The 20,278-nt window shown below is 36.4% G+C and overlaps 3 protein-coding genes across 9 annotated transcripts; 2 read left to right on the top strand and 1 right to left on the bottom strand.

Annotated features, from left to right (window-relative positions):
- The first annotated feature begins 2,589 nt into the window (after nucleotides 1-2,589).
- Nucleotides 2,590-10,407, top strand: LOC129579157 (uncharacterized). Of its 3 annotated transcripts, XM_055468871.1 has the most exons (8): nucleotides 2,620-4,869; nucleotides 4,991-5,137; nucleotides 5,215-5,376; nucleotides 5,468-5,644; nucleotides 5,732-5,875; nucleotides 8,141-8,224; nucleotides 8,781-9,085; nucleotides 9,155-10,407. In XM_055468871.1, exons 1-8 carry the CDS (start codon nucleotides 4,446-4,448, stop codon nucleotides 9,236-9,238), a joined length of 1,527 nt encoding a protein of 508 aa, XP_055324846.1. In that variant the 5' UTR covers nucleotides 2,620-4,445; the 3' UTR covers nucleotides 9,239-10,407. The 3 variants fall into 3 exon arrangements, with proteins under 3 accessions (XP_055324848.1, XP_055324846.1, XP_055324847.1); XM_055468872.1 differs by lacking the exon at nucleotides 8,141-8,224 and having other exon boundaries at nucleotides 2,621-4,869; XM_055468873.1 differs by lacking the exon at nucleotides 9,155-10,407 and having other exon boundaries at nucleotides 2,590-4,869; nucleotides 5,732-6,168; nucleotides 8,141-8,921.
- A 147-nt stretch (nucleotides 10,408-10,554) lies between these two features.
- LOC129579156 (transmembrane protein 161B) lies at nucleotides 10,555-13,846 on the bottom strand. The gene is made up of 8 exons (XM_055468870.1): nucleotides 13,283-13,846; nucleotides 12,839-12,992; nucleotides 12,452-12,758; nucleotides 12,151-12,366; nucleotides 11,769-12,026; nucleotides 11,528-11,702; nucleotides 11,164-11,457; nucleotides 10,555-11,060 (listed from the first exon to the last, which is right to left on the bottom strand). Exons 1-8 carry the CDS (start codon nucleotides 13,283-13,285, stop codon nucleotides 10,941-10,943), a joined length of 1,527 nt encoding a protein of 508 aa, XP_055324845.1. The 5' UTR covers nucleotides 13,286-13,846; the 3' UTR covers nucleotides 10,555-10,940.
- LOC129579155 (membrane-associated protein Hem) lies at nucleotides 13,796-19,713 on the top strand. 5 transcript variants are annotated; one of them, XM_055468865.1, is made up of 4 exons: nucleotides 13,796-13,965; nucleotides 14,522-15,890; nucleotides 15,975-17,646; nucleotides 17,797-19,713. In XM_055468865.1, exons 2-4 carry the CDS (start codon nucleotides 14,746-14,748, stop codon nucleotides 18,349-18,351), a joined length of 3,372 nt encoding a protein of 1,123 aa, XP_055324840.1. In that variant the 5' UTR covers nucleotides 13,796-13,965; nucleotides 14,522-14,745; the 3' UTR covers nucleotides 18,352-19,713. The 5 variants fall into 5 exon arrangements, with proteins under 5 accessions (XP_055324840.1, XP_055324842.1, XP_055324839.1 ...); XM_055468867.1 differs by having other exon boundaries at nucleotides 13,918-14,224; XM_055468864.1 differs by having other exon boundaries at nucleotides 13,925-14,093.
- The last annotated feature ends 565 nt before the right edge of the window (nucleotides 19,714-20,278 follow it).

The following is a 20,278-nucleotide window of genomic DNA, read 5'->3' as shown; positions in this document are numbered from 1 at the left end:
GAGCGGAAGAAAAGAAGAAAAAACTATGACAAGCAAATAATCGAAATACCTTTAAACATTCTTTTATGCTCATTCATTCGATCACTATACCAGGCTTCTTATTGCCTGCAAAAAAATTGTCTAAACACTGTAAATATAACACATTTGTAAAAGAGATGAGAAAAAAATCGGAGCTAATCTCTTAAGCGATTTATTACCTAGTTGTTGAAAGTTAGCTTCAACTTCCTGTAACCACCACTTTGGTAGCATTCACAATGAAATAACATCCATATTTTATGAACATTGTGGAACTGTGTTATGCATATTATAACAAAGTGGATCTTCTCTAAAATATAACACATTGGAAATGGATGCAAATGATTCAATAATGGAACAAGTCAGAATCAACAAATTCGCGCTTATGTGATTGACACAAACATGGCTTTTGGGTAGATGTACCACTGCTTATAATGCTAAAAACCATTGATTGATCGACACAGTCCCCACTCATTTCTCGACATTTCGAACGAAACCCACTAAGTCAAACACTAAATTAATTTTGAAACTACATTAAAATCATTTTATGTTTAATTGAACGAACACACATTTCAACCGATATCATTCACACTTGCTCGGAAAGAGCAAGTTGTTCCAATTTTTGGCCATCTGTATTTTTAAATTTCAAAAGGTCAAATTTGTGCTCTATTTTCGAACAAACGTTCGTTTTGACACCATTTGTTTCCCCTTTGCTTCGATATTGCAATATCGGCGGAACCGTTTTTAGTAGTCACCACGAAAATATGTTAATTTGCAACGTGAAGGCCGAGTCAAAAACGGTTTGAAATCCAACCTTTTTAAAGGTGGAATATTTTGTATATATTAATGCAAGATTTTTATTATATAGTTGCATTAGAATGAAATAAATATTGAAATCAACCACATCGTACATTGTAAGCTATTTATTGGTGGAGTGGTGCCCAATAAACCTCTTCGCAAACTTAAAGCATTGCATACTCCAGTTGTAATAAAAGCTTTTGCAAAAGCTCTCTCTATTCTTGTGGATTACATCGTCTTCATCTCATCTAACGTAAACTTTGGCATAGCGTTTGTCTTGTGAGAGAATATTTTTTTTCATCATTTTTGAGTGATTTGACATTATATTTCCTCCAGAACTCAGATTTTCCAAATCCACCCAAGCTTGACCTTAGTTCATCATTTTTAATGTCGAGGAAGCGAAGGGTTGTAACAGTGATATGATCGGCACATGAGCACCATCTCTACTGATTGCCATTATTGCCATGTAAATGAATAGAATGTCTACTTCTTCTACTTCTTTTTCTCAACATTAATTGCATACGACTTATGGTAACTCTCCGTAATCATTAGAGGTGGCGCTACTTATGCGCATCAATTGACTTTTGCATTGGCTCTTATGTACTGTGCGTGCCTTTTGCGAGGAAGTGAGCCTAACCATTTTCAATCGGTAGAAGTTCAGCAACTGATCATTGTTATGGGCTAGCACTCTTTAAAGAAAACTTTAAGACACGTATAATTCATGTTGGCTTTTTTCTATTTGGTGATAGTTTCGATCGCTCTGAAGGTCAGTAGCGTTTCCTTGCCTACTTCGCAATCTTCACAAATCTTTCTTTGACAATAGGACATTTTACAACGGTTTGAGCTAATATCCATAAACTTTTCGGTGCTTTTTTCATAAATTTAACTACAAAAATATTTCATTTTCCAAATCCATCACTTCTACTGACATGCCAATATTTGTTATCACGTTTTCTGATACTTATCTACCCTGCAACACTTTTGAATTCTCGTTTTTGTTCAAATCTTTTGAAAACTGTTTGCGATTTCTTTCTTGTACGGAATTCTGTATACTTAGAATGATTGTAGCCAGTTGACTTTAGTGAAACAAAGTGATGATAAAATGGCCGTGTGATGTACAGAAAATCACCTGTATTAGTAGCTCCATCACACGTTCTGACCAGGTTTCCAAGATGCAGAATCATCTCTGAAAATCTCTCGGAATGAATTTCGAATTAACCACTCATTTCAAAAATTTCACCCCAAACCAGAATTTTTGAAATATGCTTGGAAACAACTTGGCGTCAACGAAGCGAAAATTGTCAATCAATTTGAATGAGTGTATGCATTTAAAAAGTGCAATGGTAAGCTGTTTTTGATGGAGTGTTTTCTTCAGTGTTCGATGGATGCGTTATCTCAACGTTACGGCCAAAGCTTTTACCTTATTGCAAAATGGAAATTGCAAAAGCTCACGTCCTTGTGAACGGCATGGATCATCTCATCTTGTCAATATTTCCACATTACCTTCGGTGCACTGCTGTGTGCGTCAGATGTGTTGAAATGGCTTTCGAACTATTTTAACATTGGATATTCCAATGGCAATGAGCGGAACGGTCAATTCACTCCATCTAACGGTGTGCCGATTTCGCAACTGAATATACTTCCTTCTCCTCTGCCAGAAGGAAAAATGCGCGCGCAAAATTTTTGCTCTTGAAAACTAAAGTAGCACACATACTTCAACTCACACACACACACACACCCATCAACTCTTTAACTCAACCAATGACTTTACGGCATAGACACACTACGAAACTACAGGTTGGCTGTAGTTGAATTGTGGCAAAAGGGAGAATAGATATTTTAAGCGAACATTGAATATATGTTAGATGAACCATGTCGAGCAACAAGATGTCAAATAAATAAATTGCACAAACATTGCAACAACGAATTTGATTGTTCGAATAGTCGATTGTTTTGGTAATTCGTGACTGGATTTTGGCATTCGTTCAACATTTGGCATTGCGAAAATCGTGTAGTGGTGGTGGTGGTATCGTATCGTTGGCGCGCGCGATGCATTCATTCGCCTTAAAATAAATTCGAATACGAAAACAGAAGAGAATGAAGTAGCTTTTCGAAATATCACGCTTCTAAACTAAAAAGTCAATCGGCAAAGTTGGCATTTAAAATAGCTGGGCCATCACTCCTTTCCTCCGTCATTTCATACAGCAGCAATCCAGAGGTGGTGAATCCATCGGTACTCCGTTTGCAAGCAGAAGGGGTTTTGCGCTATTTTTTTTTTCCTATTGTGTTGTGCTATTTTCTGTGCAACGGTGAAGTAGTGCTCATTACATATTAACTTCTTTACAATAATAATAATAGACATTTTGTACAAAACAAACAATGTGTTTCAGTGTGAAGGCAAAAATGACTGTTCTCATTTTCGAAATAAAGAAAAAAAAGGAAAACATGAAGCATTGCATAATCGGATTTAATTTTATTTTTTTAATGGAATTGTGAGGCAACAGGACATTCTTGGTGTGCAAAAAGACAAACACAGTCAGTGAAGCGGACACAAGTTGATAAACATTTCGGTGGTGCGATTGAGTTCAAAACATTTCGCGCAATAGTTCAATAAATATTCCATTAAAATTTCAGTTGTGCCAATAAATTACAACGGCAATAGCACAATTGACCAATTGTCTAGTGGAGAAAAGTTGATAAACTATACCACCAGACAACAAAAAAAAAGGAGACGAAGAATAAAAATTGCATCGTATTCGTTACTGCCCTCATTGAAAAATCAATAGTGCACTAATTCTTGGATGTGCTTTCTTAAAATAGATTGAAACAAAGGAGCCGAAGCAAAAAAGAAAAACAAAAATGAGTGAAATGTTTTAGAAAGAGAGAGTAATGCAACCATAAATCGTACGATGGAGCTTTGATTCACCATCGTCAACATTGCGACAGAATGCATTGCTACAAGTGTTAAATTGTGATTCACTGGCAATTAATTTAGTTGTTTGCTCCCTTTTGACACGGTTGACAATGTAGTTATCATGATATGTTTCGGAAACTCTTTAACCGTTGAGTGGTCTCGCGCTACTTTTGTTCGCATTTGCTGTTATTAAATGTTCAATTTGCATAATTCGCATGGCATGCAATGCGGTGGTGATGGTGCTGATGTGTTTTTCGCCTTGCCACACTCACAATGTTACAACGCGAAATTCCAAAACGAAACGAAACGTGCGTTACACACATTTTCCATTCTCTCTCACCCCTAAATGAATTTCTACATGTATGTTGCGTGTCAACGAAAAATTACACACTTAATTGACGCATTAGCAGGACCAGTGTGTGTAAGCTGAAACGCAACTTTTTATCGAAACCAACGTTAAATGTTGGCGTTATTGTTATTTAGCGTTTACAGTAATTGTTTTCATTATTTTTTTGCTTTTCGGATTTGACATTGTCTTAAGACACACTGGGCTTAAGAAATGTTGAAACAATAAACGAAAAAAAAAGAAATGTTCATAAAATCCACGTAAGAAAGTGTTCACACAAGTGATTTTTCAAATGCCTTCATTTGGTTATTATTACTATTATTGCACGACATCGACTGCGAATCCAAAAATTGTTGTGTTGATTTTATCAAGATGATAAAACACGAAACCGATCTGAAATGTGATTTGATGTCGCCGTCACTTTGCATGGTCGTTCAACGTTTGTTCTACCGAAAGCGTCGGCACGTCACATCTTGCTACGAATACAGTAGCCATGGACTGTTTTATGTGCTTCTGCTACTAATTTATAGCCAATTTTTGATAAAATCGCCAGCCATTGTTTTGGCCGAAATTACGACGATGAGCCAAATCAAAGGCAGCACCAACGACGAACGTATAAAGACATCCAACGAAATGGATCACATTGTAATGGCTGTTAAAGTGGAAAATATTGGGGTTGCTGCCGATGCCGATGCCGCTGCCGCCGCCGCCGCCGTCGCCGTTGCTGACGACGAATACTTTGAAGACGATCAAGATGATGATAAGGAATACAAAGAGCTGCTATCAAACAAATCGGGTAATTACATGGGCTGGCATGACCTTAGTGTGTGTGTGTGTGTGTGTGTGTGCCAGTTTCATTCTGTCTGCCAAGTGAGATTATTTCAATGGTGCTTTTGTCTGTTTTACTTCATTTACAGCAAAAGGAATGTATGTTGGTTCGCCATGCGAGAGAGGCTGGTGCAATATCAAATTGCATCATGTGATTTGTGATAAAGCGACAAATACCTGCATCTGCGAAAAGAAATATCCCGTTGTTATCGGTCTATTAAAAGGATGTGCCAAACGTTAGTTACTCAAACATACACATTTCAATTCTAGTTTTGTATTCTATTCATTAACGAAATTCTTTACTTCTGTGCAGCGAAAAAATTGGGTGAACAATGCTTTTATGATCAAACTTGTATGCATAATGATATCAATTCATTGTGTATTCAAATTCGGCATAATGCATTGTGTCAGTGCGTGCACGGATTTCACTCTGTCAGCTATTTGAAGCCGACCAAACGAGTGTTCTGCACTGAGGGTGAGTATACTGTCCCCAATTTCAATAAAATACATGACACATGACACATCCGTGTGCATCATTGACTTCTTGTTTCGTTTAATGTTTTCAGACATGTCGACACTTACATCGGATCTGCCAACATTGCTGGGCGTTTCAACGGGGATTGCCGTTTTGGCCGGTCTCATCTGTATGGTTTTGCATTTGTTTACCAAAACCAAGTATCCACGACATCGACACTTTAATGACAATAATTTACCTCCGCCAATTATGTATTCAAGTGATACAGGTGATTTTTATTGGACTTCCATTTACCAAACATATTGATTTGTTTTCCAAAGCCTCCACCTAGAAATGTTCCATTCGTCCATTTTAGTTCATTCAGCCCGGCCATCGTCACGTTCAGCGAGCATCCGTTCAAGCAATTCATTCGGTTCGTATGGTCATCGTCGGCCATCGAGTGCACCGCATACCAATTCATCGGGCAGCAAAGGGGTGCTCGTATCAACAAGTCGTTCAGGTGCAGCTAGGTCCGCGGCCATATTGCTCATCTCAAGCCACATTTCTGCTACCAGTAAAAATACCAGTCAACGAAATAGTGACGAGAATATGAAGAAACATTTGCAGAAGCAATTGAAACAACAGCGCAACCAATTGACATTAGAATTGCCACCAAATACGGCACGCATATTGACAAAGCTATTAAAACGTGGCTTGGATAATTGTGACGATGATTTAAATAGTCTTGGCAATGGAACCACCATTGAAATGGGCGCACTTCCGTCACCAGCGTGTGAGACGGCTCGAGTCGCGGTAAAATTTCTGATTTGTTGTCAATAAAAAAAAACAGAAAAAAACATATTTTTTCAACCAAAAAAAAAAACAAAACAATCATTAAACAGAAATCTCGGAGATTTTTGAAAGAGACACACACAAAAAAAATAAAATAGAATATTTAATTTGATCCCATCGAAGCCATATGCCATGAACGACAGCCAACAATTACACACAAATAAACGAAAAACAAACAAACAAATAAAAACTACATCCACAATTCGAATTCGTTCGTTCGTTGGTTCGTTCGATGTATGTTTTGGAACGGCGTCTCTTTTGTTGACATATTTTTGTTATGTTTGTCAAGCTTCATTGTTGTATTCGTACATGTAATCTGTGTATTGATGCCGTTGAAATCAGTAAATTTGATTGAAATTCTGTTTATTTTTTTTATACCCGACATTTTTCCCCTTTTTTGTTTCCTTTTTGGTTGGTCTGAAAATTGAAACCAATAGACAACAGCATTTATGAACACACACAATTTTTTTCTTCAGTTCGATTCTCCCTCGGAGATAATGTTTTGGTTGGATGAATTCTACAATTGTTTTTGTTTTTGTATTGGAAAATGGATTATTTATCGTATCAGTTTTTAAGTAGGTTCTTTTTTCGATGTAATTTTCATTTATCAATGGTATCATTTTTTGTCGTTGTTAATTTTTCTCATCGTTGAAAACTGACTACCGCATCCTTTCGAATGAGATTTTAATCATTTTCATCGTTTAGTTTTTAATTTCGAATCATCTTGTGGCATTTCATTTAATTCTCGAATTGAATGCGTTTTTCTTGTCTCATTTAATTGTGTCTTTTAAATTATCCTTTTTTGTTTCGATTGTAAAAATGAAATTCTATGGTAGCAATTGATAAAATATCATTAGAAAGAACAACACTGAGTTCCTCATTTCCTCACCCGTTTCGTTTGGTTCGGATTTATTTATTTTTACGGTGGACAAGTTTTAGTTTCGATTTGAAAGCTCCGTACAAAATGTGAGATAGAGCGCGAAAGAGCAAAATAGTGACAGACAAAAAGAAAATGGGAGAGGGAGAGATGATTGAAAAACGCTCGAGAGAAAGAATATGCGGAAAAAAAGCAGTTAAGCGAACATTTTCCCAGTTGCATTGCCTTCACTTGATTCCAATTCATTCCATGTGATTGTTCTCAAAAATTATGTTTATCAGATATTGTGTCCTAGATTTCCCTCAATGACTTGTTGTCGTATACAAGCCCATTTCCATTCGCATCAATATCAACAAACGAAGAAGAAAAAGAAAAAGAAGAACAAGAAATATGTGTGCCTGTTGGCCAAATGCCAATTAAGATAAGGACGTAAGCGCAAATCAAATAAGATGAAAACACGAATGGCAATTCAAACAAGACAATCACATATGAAAATTCATTTCATGATTCATGTTGCCTTTCGCAACTGACACATTTTACATTATTTCCATTCAAGTGAAAGAGGGGTGGGTGAGAGCGAAAGTGTAAGGATGAGAGAAAAAGAGGGAAAGAGAATAAAAGTAAAAGATAAATGAGAGAGACAGAAATAAAACAGCGTAGTTTACTACAGAAATGTAAGCAGATTGAGCAATATGGCGGTGATGTTTTTTGGTAAACGTTTTGAATTTTCAATAAGTTTTTGACTCCCTTTGTCTTTACACATTTGATTTTACGTAAACTTTGATTTTTTTCTTATCTTTTTTCAAATACATACGACTTTTTTTCCGTTATTCTTTTATCACTTCAATTTTCGATTAATATATTCATTTTAAGGAAAAAAAAATAAAATCAAGGAAATTCAATCCAAAATCCACATCAGAGAATTTTTTTTTAAAGCAATAACAACCGCAAAAAAATGGGCACTCTTTCATTTTAATGATAATCAAACACGGATAATACATTGCATTCGCTTTTGGCTTTTATTTTGTTGATTATCACAAGTTTTTTTGTTTTCAGTTGAAACACAAACAGGATGTTTTATAGCATGTGCAGTCTTTCACAGCGCAACGTGTTATTTTGTCGCTTTCGGTCACCAAAAAAGTGTGTAGAATGTGGGTAATTTGTTGTACACGCTGTTCACTGTTGTTGTTGTTTTTTTTCGTTTCTTTTGGATTTTGTTTTTGTTTTAGTTTTATTCACTGTTTTTCGATTTCGACAATATGATGGGCAATGACAACAGCTCATCATTTGAAACACACATACACACAAACAAACACATTTTGAATATTTAAAAAAAAAGATGTTCTTTGTCGTTTTTAAACTCTGCTCGGTGCATGTATCGCATATTGCATATTTTCTTATGTCTCAACGTAACTGTGAGTGCATTCAAACTAATTGAACAACTTCACGCTCTCTAATCGCATGATTTGTTTTTTTTTCTGAATTTTTTTTTCATGGTTTTTGATTTTCTTCAAATAACAGCCGATTTGTTTATTTTTCTCTCAACAATTTATTTATACCTTTGTACAATACTTTGTGTGAACTGGAAATTTATTCGGGAGTAGAAAAACTGGACAATTGATATATTTCTGTTTGGTTTTTTTTTTCGTTTTGTTTTTTTCCCATTTCGAATGTACATTTTCACATGGTAATATAGGTTCAAGAAGACCATCTCTAGCATCCGTGCACAGCACAAGCTCTTCGATAAAAAGCTACAGTGCAGCGCGTTTCGAAAAGGAGCTACAACAAAAGGAGATGCGCCAGGAAATGAAGCTTCGTTTGACCCGTTTACAGCAACAGCAGCAATTAATTCAAAATAAACCGCATATTATAATTACTGATCCGCATGTAATCGTCGGTGGTGCCGTATCTCGCGCCGCTGCAATCGCCTTAAAAACTCCTAGCCCGCTTACGCCCAATTCTCTGGATGAACTATTACCGTGTGTCATCGAAACGGCCGAAGTATTCATTTCAGAAGTTCTTATGACAAGGAAAAAAAAAATGTTTTCTCACAATTTTTTTCTATTACAGCCACCAACGCCGGTTAAACTACACCGTTCAGAAGCATACACCGGCCTGTGCAAATCATCACTTAGTGACGAGCTATTTAATTAAAAAAAGAAAACATACGTAAAGCGTAATAAGACGTAGTTATACTCCATATACACAGACGAAATCTACTGGAATAGTTTGGATATGTCTATTCGATTCCGAATGAAAATAGGACAAAACACTTACCAAACGTTGTACTGTGTACACGAAACATTTAAAAGACAAACACACATTTCGAGAAAAAAAAATCAAACTGAACAAAAACCAAATTTATTTTGATAAATGCAACTTGAAAGTCGATTTTCAATGTCGGTATGAATCAGCATATCTTCAGAATCCGCATCGAATCGCACCGCATTTCATTCTAATCAACAAGCGACAAGAAAGAAATAACAACTACCACTGAATTCGACGGAATACGAACCAACCGAAGAACAGTTGAAGTAATTTCCCTCTGGTTCGTCATTGTTTTCCATTTTAGTCAGCAAACAACACAAAACTGACCAACATTTTGAAGAGAGAAAAGAAAATTAAGCAAACCAAATATTGAATTTAAAAGAGATATTTATTGATTAATATTTAAACACAGAGAATTACGAATGTATGTTAAAAAAATATATATATACTTACGGCTTTTATATAACGACGTTAGAGACAAAAAAAAACAATTGATCTATGTGTAATAAGCTTTTTGTTAAGCCTCAGTCAATGTGAAACGAAAAATTGCGCCAATATTTTGTTTCATCTTGGCTATTTTGGGCTTTGTTTTCTTTTTATATCTCTCACACACAAAACTGAGGTGGACAAACCCGTAGTAGACAATTGAGTACGCTTTCAAGTAATTTCGAATAATTTCCGAATCCTTTATTCTTTCGATAAATTCATATCATAGTCAATAAACTTTTGATCCAAGCAACGGGCATTTAATGCATGGAACTTCGAAAGAATGTCGATTATAAACACAAATGGGTTGAATTCTATTTAATGCACTGGAATTGTATTCAAGTGCATTTTAATGTTGTCTTTCATTGAGTAGAAGAGAAGAAAAAGAATAAAGAAAAAAAAAACACAGACACAGGGCGATTCGCTTTTCAACTTACGACTTTACAAAAGCGATAACAATGTATTAGTTAAACAAATTGTTAGATCATTATTATCAATGAACATTTTGAGTGGACTGAACAAAACAAAAACCAAAAAAAAATATAATTTAGCTATGATGTTAAAATCAATTGTGTCTCAATGGTATTTTTCTTCTTGTGTGTGTTTTCATAACTCTTCACGCTGATTCCAACGAAATCGATTCGAAAAATTCGCAGGTAACGTACTAATTCGATTTCTACCTTTTACAATTGAGTCAAAATAAAACACTTTTCAGATTCAGAGGTTTTTCCATTCAATTTACTTGTGTAAAACGTTTACAAATAAATTATTTCATTTTTGTTTCATCTATGCCTACTAAATTATTATTTATAAAATTGATTTCGTTCCGAAGGAAATTTGCTCAATACGTGTTTTAATGGTAACTTAGAATTAAGTTTACAAACGTAACAATTCAATACTTTGTAGTCAATGTCGCGCGGCATTTTCAGAAGAAAACAAAAATTAATTTCGATTCCAGAAATGACCGAGAAAATGAACATATTTACAAACATTTCACTCGAAATGAGGCGCATATCGTTTACAATTTTGTGTGTATGTGTGTGTGTGTACGATACTGAAGTATTTTGAGGCAAAATGCACAGAGACAGAGAAAATGGTTGATTTAGAATTTGGTGAAATATGATTGATAGATCATTCCTAATGACGATGCTGCAAACCACACAAAGCACGTCCACCACGTCGCAAATCCAAATAGGCCTCGATACACATCGGTGGTGAACACCTGGATTAGAGCAAAAATAAAATGAATAAAATAAAATAAAATACCATACAACAATATTGACGATGGTAAAAATGATTCAATGTGAGTTTTTCCCATAGCTTACCGCTTTCAATCCATGAAAAGATGATTGCAATTCCTTGGCCGATTCGAGGATCGTTTTATCAAGTGATTCTAATGGCTCATCATCAAAATCAGGATCACCTAGTGTTGTAGTTACAATTGACTCCTTTACCGGGATTGTGCTGGTTAGGTTGCTGTTGGTGGTGTTATTGGCAAACAGATCAGTCCAGCTGTAGCCACCCAACGTTTTGTACATTAAGGCAAAGTACAAGCACATCAAAATCGGTGCGACATACTGCAGCGTCACCACACATAAATAATAAAATATTGACGCAATCTGCAATTCAATTGACAATCAATTAGTAAAAGAAAATCAATTTCGTTTCGAATTACCGGATGATTCGCACCTTTTTCTGTAAATCAACATTTGTTATTCGACCGGCTTCTTTTTTCTGCTCTTCCAATCGATCATACGCCAAATTCAGATATGCTTGCAAATAGATTGGCATCAAGATCAAACGCAACGCAACAGCAAGTATAATGAGTAGAAAGCGTATTACGTCAAAGGCTTCTGGCGTCAGCCTGAAATAGAAAAATTAATCAAATTAGAAAAAATGATCAAAGCAAAGAATAAAAAAAATTACTTACAATGGATGATCCATGCCGGCAAATACGCGATTTGTCAACGTTTCACGGCTTATTGGTTTAATCCATAGGATTACAATGATAAATGGCAGCACGAAACTGATGTTCAATATCAATTTCAAGAATTTACTTTCACGGCAGTATTTTAGGGAGTCCCAATGCATTCGAGCCATACGAAGACCGGGAAATGTGAAAATGGCACCTAGAATACCGCACGATACTGCTATACAAAATTTCACAATGATTTTTGATGCCGGTCCACTGAAAGTACAATGTGGATTTGAAAAATTAGAACGACGCGATAGAATTTGAAGAAAGTATTGATGAAGTGATATGAAATATTGTCATCGAATTCAAAAGACCTAATAATCAAAATAAATCTTACGATGAAGAAACTCCTCGTTCCTCCAGGTACACCGAAGCACTTTCGTTGAAACTCTTGTATGCTTGTTCCAAGCCGATTTCCAATGTGTTCTCATCAACAATGAGAACAATCATTGCGATCAACAAATAGACCAAACCGGTAACGATACAAGTGGAGCGTTCACCGATTGACTCATCACTTTTGAAGTATTGCACGGTGAGTGAAATCAGTAGTTTACTGCAAATAGAATCGAAAATGATCTTTAGAAAAAACAATCAACCATTTCTGCGTCGAATATGAAACTGTCGAGCGGTCAACTTACAATGCAAAAAATACAACTAAAAGACACCACATCATGCTCAAATTGACCTCCTCTTTTAGCGGTATGTAATAATGGTAAATTTCCGAGATGACATAGATGATGCATGCGTACAGACTGAAATCGACTAGCCATTGGTATTCGGTGTAATATCGCAGATTTATTACATCGAATGGTGTCACTTTAGTCACTTCCAATTGAATGTCTAAATTTCTTGGTACATGAAATGTGTGCGATTTATCATCATTTCCGTTGCTGTATTTGCTGTGCCGATGCTCTTTTTTCGTTTTGTGCATACTTTTCGGAACACCTGCAAAACACAATCGAAATAATCATTTATGGTCATGCATTCCTACCGTACGACCGAATAAATACGGAATCAATACATACCGGCAAGGGTTTTCAATTCATTATCGGTGGGATGAAGAAATCGAATTAAACCGGTCGAACACAAAATCCATTTGGCTAATGAATAATGCGGGCTTAATTTCTGTATCACACTGACCATAATCAATGTCATCACTAGTTGTGCGCCGAGCAAAGCCTGTTACAATTGCAAAAAATCATTGGTATTTCAATTATTAATTTTCGTAACCGAATGGAATTAAAATTGGATCAACATTATGTGTAATGTGAATAGCGTATCGACATGGTAAGGCAGGAAGAAGTTCATTAACACCATTTAGCATGTATAAGAAAATATGACACTAATTAACTGCCTCGCACATATTCTTCTTATGTAAAGCAAAATATAATTCGTGAAAATTTCAAAAAGTCAAACATAACCAAATACATTTCAAAGAAGAAAATCGATTATTTTTGAATGAAACTTACCATGATTAATTGGTATTTGTCGACCAAAAATGACAAATTAATATCAACAAACAGCCGAAACCGAATTTAGAACCGAACAGAATGAATCAATGATCAAACAAAAGTATTGAAACAATAGCAAGAACAAAAACGGCAATTTAGCTGTTTTTGATGTATAGCTGTTTTGTCTGTTTCTTTATTTTCGGGAAGAAAATCTATTTATAAACGAACAAATTTTTTTTAGAAACATTTTACTCCGATTAATAGTGCCAGGCCTGGGCAACTGAACTTGACAGATGCTCTCGGTAACAAAAAAAAAAGAAGTGTATGTAGTCGGTGCGCAAAACTGTTTCGAACAAAAGAAAATACCACATTTATTTCACACTGGAACAACGTTCAAAATGATTCGATGCGAAAAATGTTCGTTAGTCAATAAATTTAAAATTTAGAATCGATACGAAGCAAAAATGAATGATTTTATTATTTGCATTTTAGATAAAAAGTCGATCGGTGAATAGGCCGCAAGATACTGTCAAACACGCATGTGTCACGACTGCATGTGGCCATACGTCAAAATGCGGGCTAAACTCACGCACGATGGCGGCTGCATATAGACACACACACACGCACATACACAGACGAAGTGATGATAAAAAGGCCTATGACATTTTGATGACATGTTTGTATGCATCATTCTCAACACGGTAAATGTTTCATTTGTGACTTTAGCGATTTTTTTTTCTTGTTATTTTGATAATTTTACGCCGATTTTTATTCGATTGTTTTCAATTTTTATTCGTCGGTCACATAAACAACCCAAAGAAAATCTATTGTGAGTTTGTGCGAGTGCAAAACGAATGAAATCCAATTGAATTGCAGTTAAATTTTAGTAATTTTTTTTTCTCTGTTCATTGTTGATTGTGACAGAGGAAAGAGCAATTATTATTGTTATTATTGTTATGAGTATTAAGTATTTCCATATATACACTGTGTGTGCGGTGTTCATCAGGGCGTTGCACAAAAATTCTCTTCTCTTTGCTGGGTTTAATTTGATTTTACATTTGTGCATCAATTGTTACACTCCACTGATACCATCCGCACACACACACAAACACTAATTCAATTGCAATGTTTGCCAATGTATTAAGTGCATTTTAATTAAATTGTTTTATTTGTTTTTCTCTTGTTTGGTTCTGTTTTATTTTTTCGGTGGTGATTTGCTGGTTTGTGCGGTATGGGGTAATGCATCGCATGCATCAGATTAGAGAGTAAATATACGAAACAGATGAGAACACATTTGGATCTGCTGAAAGTTGGTCAACCATTGAAAATAGCCTCGATTATTTTGGTTGGCTCTGAATCATTACTAGCATTGTGTGCTGCGAAGGTGTTGCGGAAAGATTAGTTATCGTGCAATTATTATCAGTTTTTTTTTCCTCTTCTTCAATCGACAAGCAATTGTTAGCAGTACGTGAAACATAAATATGGCTCGATCGTTGAACGCAAGCCAACAGAAAATCTCCGAAAAATTAGTCATTTTAAATGACCGTGGTGTAGGCATTCTGACACGAATCTATAATATAAAAAAGGCATGCGGTGACACAAAATCGAAGCCGGCCTTTTTGTCGGACAAATCATTGGAATCGGCTATCAAGTTCATCATCAAACGATTCCCAAACATAGACGTCAAAGGCTTAGCGGCTATTGCAAACATCAAAACGGAAATTATCAAATCGTTATCACTGTATTACTACACATTCGTTGATTTGCTCGATTTTAAGGACAATGTGTGCGAAATACTCACCACAATGGACGCCTGCCAAATCCACTTGGATCTCACGGTGAACTTTGAATTGACCAGGAATTACTTGGACTTGGTCACCACGTATGTGTCACTCATGGTGTTGTTGTCACGTGTCGAAGATCGCAAAGCCGTTTTGGGTCTATTCAATGCAGCCTACGAAATGCAACACAATCAAAGCGATCAGAATTTTCCACGTTTAGGCCAAATGATTATCGACTATGATGTGCCGCTGAAAAAACTCTCCGAAGAATTCATTCCGCACAGTCGGCTCTTGTCAAGTGCATTGTTGTCGCTCACACAAATCTATCCCATGCGGAATTTATCGGCGGAGAAATGGCGTGAATTGCAAATTTTGAGTTTGGTTGGAAATCCCGCAATGCTGTTAAAAGCATCCAAAACCGATACCATGTCATGCGAATACGTGTCACTGGAAACAATGGATCGCTGGATCATATTTGGCCTGCTATTAAATCATCAACTGTTGGGACAGGCGTCGAATGCAACACAAATGTGGATTTCAGCACTCGAATCAAGCTGGGTCATCGCACTGTTTCGCGATGAAGTCATTCACATTCATCAATACATTCAGAATACGTTCGACGGCATGAAGGGATACAGCAAACGTATTTCAGAGGTCAAAGACTGCTACAATCATGCCATACAAAAGGCCAGCTTCTTGCATCGCGAACGACGCAAATTTCTGCGAACAGCTCTAAAGGAGTTGGCTCTCATTATGACCGATCAACCGGGATTGCTGGGACCCAAAGCGTTGTTGGTGTTCATTGGCCTTTGTTTTGCACGCGATGAAATTCTTTGGCTTCTGAGGTACGTGTATGCTATGAAATTGTTATGAGACTAGAGATAGAAGAACCTAAGCAGAAAATCTAATAAAATAATTCTCTTTTGCAGACACAGCGAAAATCCGCCGATTGTGAAGAGCAAAGGAAAGACCACGGAAGATCTAGTCGATCGTCAGTTGCCCGAGCTGTTGTTCCACATGGAAGAGTTACGTGCATTGGTTCGAAAATACAGTCAAGTCATGCAACGCTACTACATTCAATATTTGTGCGGTTTCGATGCGACCGATTTGAATATTCGCATTCAACAGCTGCAAGTGTGTCCGGAAGAAGAGAGTGTATTGTTGTCATCGTTGTATAATACGGCCGCCACAGTCACCGTGAAACAGGTGGAAGATAATGAAATTTTCGATTTTCGTGCATTCCGGCTGGATTGGTTCCGTTTGCAATCGTTGATGAGTATGTCAAAGTCAGCGGTTCGCATAATGGATCACGTTGAAATGGCACGTCTCATCGATTCCATGGTGTTTCACACAAAAGTTGTTGACAATCTTGATGAGATTCTCGTGGAAACATCGGATTTGTCCATTTTCTGCTTCTACAGCAAAATGTTCGAGGATCAATTTCACATGTGCTTGGAATTTCCGGCACAAAATCGCTACATAATTGCATTCCCATTGATTTGTAGTCATTTCCAAAATTGTACGCACGAAATGTGCCCGGAAGAACGGCATCACATTCGTGAGCGTTCATTGTCCGTGGTGAATATGTTTTTGGATGAAATGGCAAAAGAGGCTAAAAACATTATAACAACCATTTGCGATGAACAGTGCACCATGGCCGATGCATTGTTGCCGAAACATTGTGCGAAAATTCTGTCAGCTGCGGCCAGTCGCAAAAACAAAGGCAAGGGTAAAAAGCATTTGGAGGACATTCGCAAGCCGGGAGACGAGAGTTATCGAAAAACGCGTGAGGATCTAACAACAATGGACAAATTGCATATGGCACTCACCGAACTGTGCTACGCCATCAACTATTGTCAAACGATAAATGTATGGGAATACGCATTTGCGCCTCGTGAATATCTGTGTCAGCATTTGGAAAATCGCTTCTCACGCGCACTCGTCGGCATGGTGATGTATAATCAAGACACAATGGAAATTGCCAAACCATCCGAACTGTTGACATCGGTACGTGCCTACATGAATGTACTACAAACGGTGGAGAATTACGTTCACATCGATATCACACGTGTGTTCAACAATTGCCTGCTGCAACAAACCCAGCCAATGGATACACATGGAGAAAAATCGATTGCATCTTTATACAACACCTGGTATTCGGATGTTTTATTGCGTCGCGTTAGCGGCGGCAATATTGTTTTCTCCAAAAATCAGCAAGCATTTGTTAGCATCACACCGGAGGGCTGCATTCCATTCAATCCCGAAGAATTCTCCGATGTAAATGAATTACGTGCATTGGGTGAATTAATTGGCCCGTATGGCATTAAATTGCTCAACGAAACGCTAATGTGGCACATCGCAAATCAGGTTCAAGAGCTCAAACGAATGGTAATTCTCAATAAAGAAGTATTAATCACACTGCGAACCAGCTTCGATAAGCCCGAAGTAATGAAAGAACAATTCAAACGCCTGCAACAAGTTGACAACGTACTGCAACGAATGACAATCATCGGCGTCATTCTGAGTTTCCGCCATTTGGCACAGGAAGCACTGGTTGATGTGCTCGACTCGCGTATCCCATTTTTGTTGAGTTCAATTAAGGTGAGTGGAAATCATTTGATTTAATTTCATTTTGGAGGTGACCGGTCATTTAAATCCTTTTTTTTCACCTGGAAATGACTCAAATCGATTCGAACAAATTCCATTTTCAAATGTATTAATAAGCTATCTTTTTCATTTAAATAATTCCAGGACTTCCAAGCTCACTTGCCAATTAATGATCCAATAAAAGTGGTGGCTGAAATGGCCTCGGCCGCTGGTCTTACGTGCAAAGTCGATCCAACGCTTGCAAATGCGTTGCGTTCACAAAAGCCCGACAACGACGAAGGCGAACATTTGATTGCCTGTTTACTCATGGTCTTTGTGGCCGTATCAATTCCAAAGTTGGCACGTAACGAGAATCTATTTTATCGTGCATCGCTTGAGGCTCATTCAAACAATACACATTGCATGGCATTGGCCATCAATAATATATTCGGTGCAATGTTCACAATTTGCAATCAAAATGATATTGAAGATCGTATGAAGGAGTTCCTTGCATTGGCCAGCTCATCATTGCTTCGTTTGGGCCAAGAGTCGGACAAAGAAGCGACCCGAAATCGTGAATCAGTCTATTTGCTACTCGCTCAAATCGTTGAAGAATCACCATTTTTGACAATGGACCTACTTGAATCATGTTTCCCCTACGTATTGATACGAAATGCGTACCATGCTGTTTATAAACAAGAGCAAATTCTATACAATTAAAATTAGTAATAGTACAGATTTTTGTGTAGATGCTAATCGAATGAAACATAAAATTAAATTTATTATTGTCCAAAACATCATTTTCGTACCGCAAATTGTAGAGTAGAAAATCCGGCAAAAAAAAGACAGTGAACAACGCGATATGGGTAGAGAGAGAGAGAGAAAGAGAGAGAGAGAGAGAGAGAGAAAGGGGTGGAAAGAGTGCAGGCGTGAAACAAATGTGCGTCTGAAGAAGCACAAATTAAATGAATGATTATGGCATTACATTTTGCAAAATTTAGTAATAGTATTAATAATCATTATACTAAATTATAGTTAAGAGAGATGAGCAAATATGAAATAAATCCAAATGTGGTGTAATTAAAATGCGCATATTGACTCCGGATATCAAATTTAATGCTAAAACACGTTAATGCTAATGACACTATAGCCACAACATAAAAATTGATATGAAATCAACGAACAAAATTTAAGCATACAGCAATTGTAAAAGAGATACGCTGGACCCGCACCGACCAACCTATCCATTGGAAACCGCGTGTGCGTTTCGGATGCGACCAACACAAATTTTATGTTAACTTTTCAATATTTATTCAGAAGTTTATATTTTATATGCGCATTGAGAGAGATATACAAAATTAATGTGTGTGCATTGCCGCACAAATAATGACAACGAAAAGGGTGAAGAGTGGGCAATGAGAGTCGGCACATAGCGACAGTGAAATAAAGAATTGCATTCAGCTAGTTACAAAAGTAAATTGTTCATAACATTTGACCGCCAATGTGAATTTACACTCAAACAAAACTGTTAATGTCAATCGAAATTAATTGCGCAAAAGAAAAAAAAAACACAAACGGTTTTATATCCTAATCATGGCCAGCAGCTGGGTGCAATGTGGATATGAAAAATGCGCACACAAATCAATGCGGATTTGGCTTGTTGCAACAAAATGCGAACCCACGAAAAAAAAAAGAAAAGAGAGAAACGATTAAACACCATCAATTAAATGAATCTCGGTTTTGAGTGTCATTTGGTGATATTCACATTCGTTCAACACAAATCGTTAGACGCTTCAATATTATTAAATAGTCACAAATAGACATGCCGACACCGCACCACACCAAATACAAATCCATGCATGCAATTAGTTAAATTTGTCTTGTTTATTCAATTTTTTTTCTCGGTCTGTTCGTAATTTAAGTGAATCTACGTGAGAGATTCCATGTAACTGTACGGCTATAATGGTTGAGTCTAATCAAATTGTATTTGAGATTTTTTTTTCATTTTTCACTGAATATTTATTCAAATGAACGAAAGGTAAATAAAAACCAAGGAAATTTCATTATATATATATACATAAATCACCGATTGTTTTATTATAATAATTATTTATTTGTTATCATAAATATCATGTGAGATTTGTTTTACCTTCGGAATAGGACGTCAATAACCGTTCCCACGGATATCAATTAGACGTCAATCGTAGCCCAAAGTGTTGAGAGGTGGAAAGAGATAGAGATAGAGAAAGAGGGAATGAGAAAAACACACATCGTCTGAACGTTTGGTAAGCGTTTATTTTTAATGTTTATTTTGTGTGAGTATAGTTTTCAAACATTTACAATATTCTTGACGAAAACTGGAAAATAAAATCGAGTTAGTATGGACTGTTACTGTTTAGTTGCATAAATGTGCTTTTGACTTTGACAAAGAGAGAGAGTTCGACCGATGGCCGCCTTTAGTTTAGCTATAAATAAAATCATATATATGCATATATATGGTTATTTCATGTCATTTTCAGAACACCAAAAAAACCATTTCCCTTTATTCAATATCAGAGTTGAGATTTTATATATATTTTGCTGCAATATTATATAGTTTTTTTTTGCTATTATTATTTAGTTAAAGAAAACAATCCATTGGTTATTC

Source organism: Sitodiplosis mosellana, unplaced genomic scaffold (genome assembly GCF_009176505.1).
Source record: "Sitodiplosis mosellana isolate CC-2019 unplaced genomic scaffold, AAFC_SMos_1.0 Smas_scaffold_6226, whole genome shotgun sequence".
Classification (NCBI taxonomy): domain Eukaryota; kingdom Metazoa; phylum Arthropoda; class Insecta; order Diptera; family Cecidomyiidae; genus Sitodiplosis; species Sitodiplosis mosellana.
Note: the sequence above shows the minus strand (reverse complement) of the source record. Positions and strands in the feature narration are given on the sequence as shown.

Coding starts and splice junctions, on each gene's coding strand:
- LOC129579157 (XM_055468871.1), top strand. CDS start 4,446: ATGATAAAACACGAAACCGATCTGAAATGTGATTTGATGTCGCCGTCA. Junction 5,138..5,214: donor ATTAAAAGGATGTGCCAAAC/GTTAGTTACTCA, acceptor ACTTCTGTGCAG/CGAAAAAATTGGGTGAACAA. Junction 5,645..5,731: donor TATGTATTCAAGTGATACAG/GTGATTTTTATT, acceptor CGTCCATTTTAG/TTCATTCAGCCCGGCCATCG.
- LOC129579156 (XM_055468870.1), bottom strand. Junction 12,367..12,451: donor TTAGTTGTATTTTTTGCATT/GTAAGTTGACCG, acceptor TTCTATTTGCAG/TAAACTACTGATTTCACTCA. Junction 11,703..11,768: donor GCCGGCATGGATCATCCATT/GTAAGTAATTTT, acceptor TTTCTATTTCAG/GCTGACGCCAGAAGCCTTTG.
- LOC129579155 (XM_055468865.1), top strand. CDS start 14,746: ATGGCTCGATCGTTGAACGCAAGCCAACAGAAAATCTCCGAAAAATTA. Junction 15,891..15,974: donor GAAATTCTTTGGCTTCTGAG/GTACGTGTATGC, acceptor TCTCTTTTGCAG/ACACAGCGAAAATCCGCCGA. Junction 17,647..17,796: donor TTTTGTTGAGTTCAATTAAG/GTGAGTGGAAAT, acceptor AAATAATTCCAG/GACTTCCAAGCTCACTTGCC.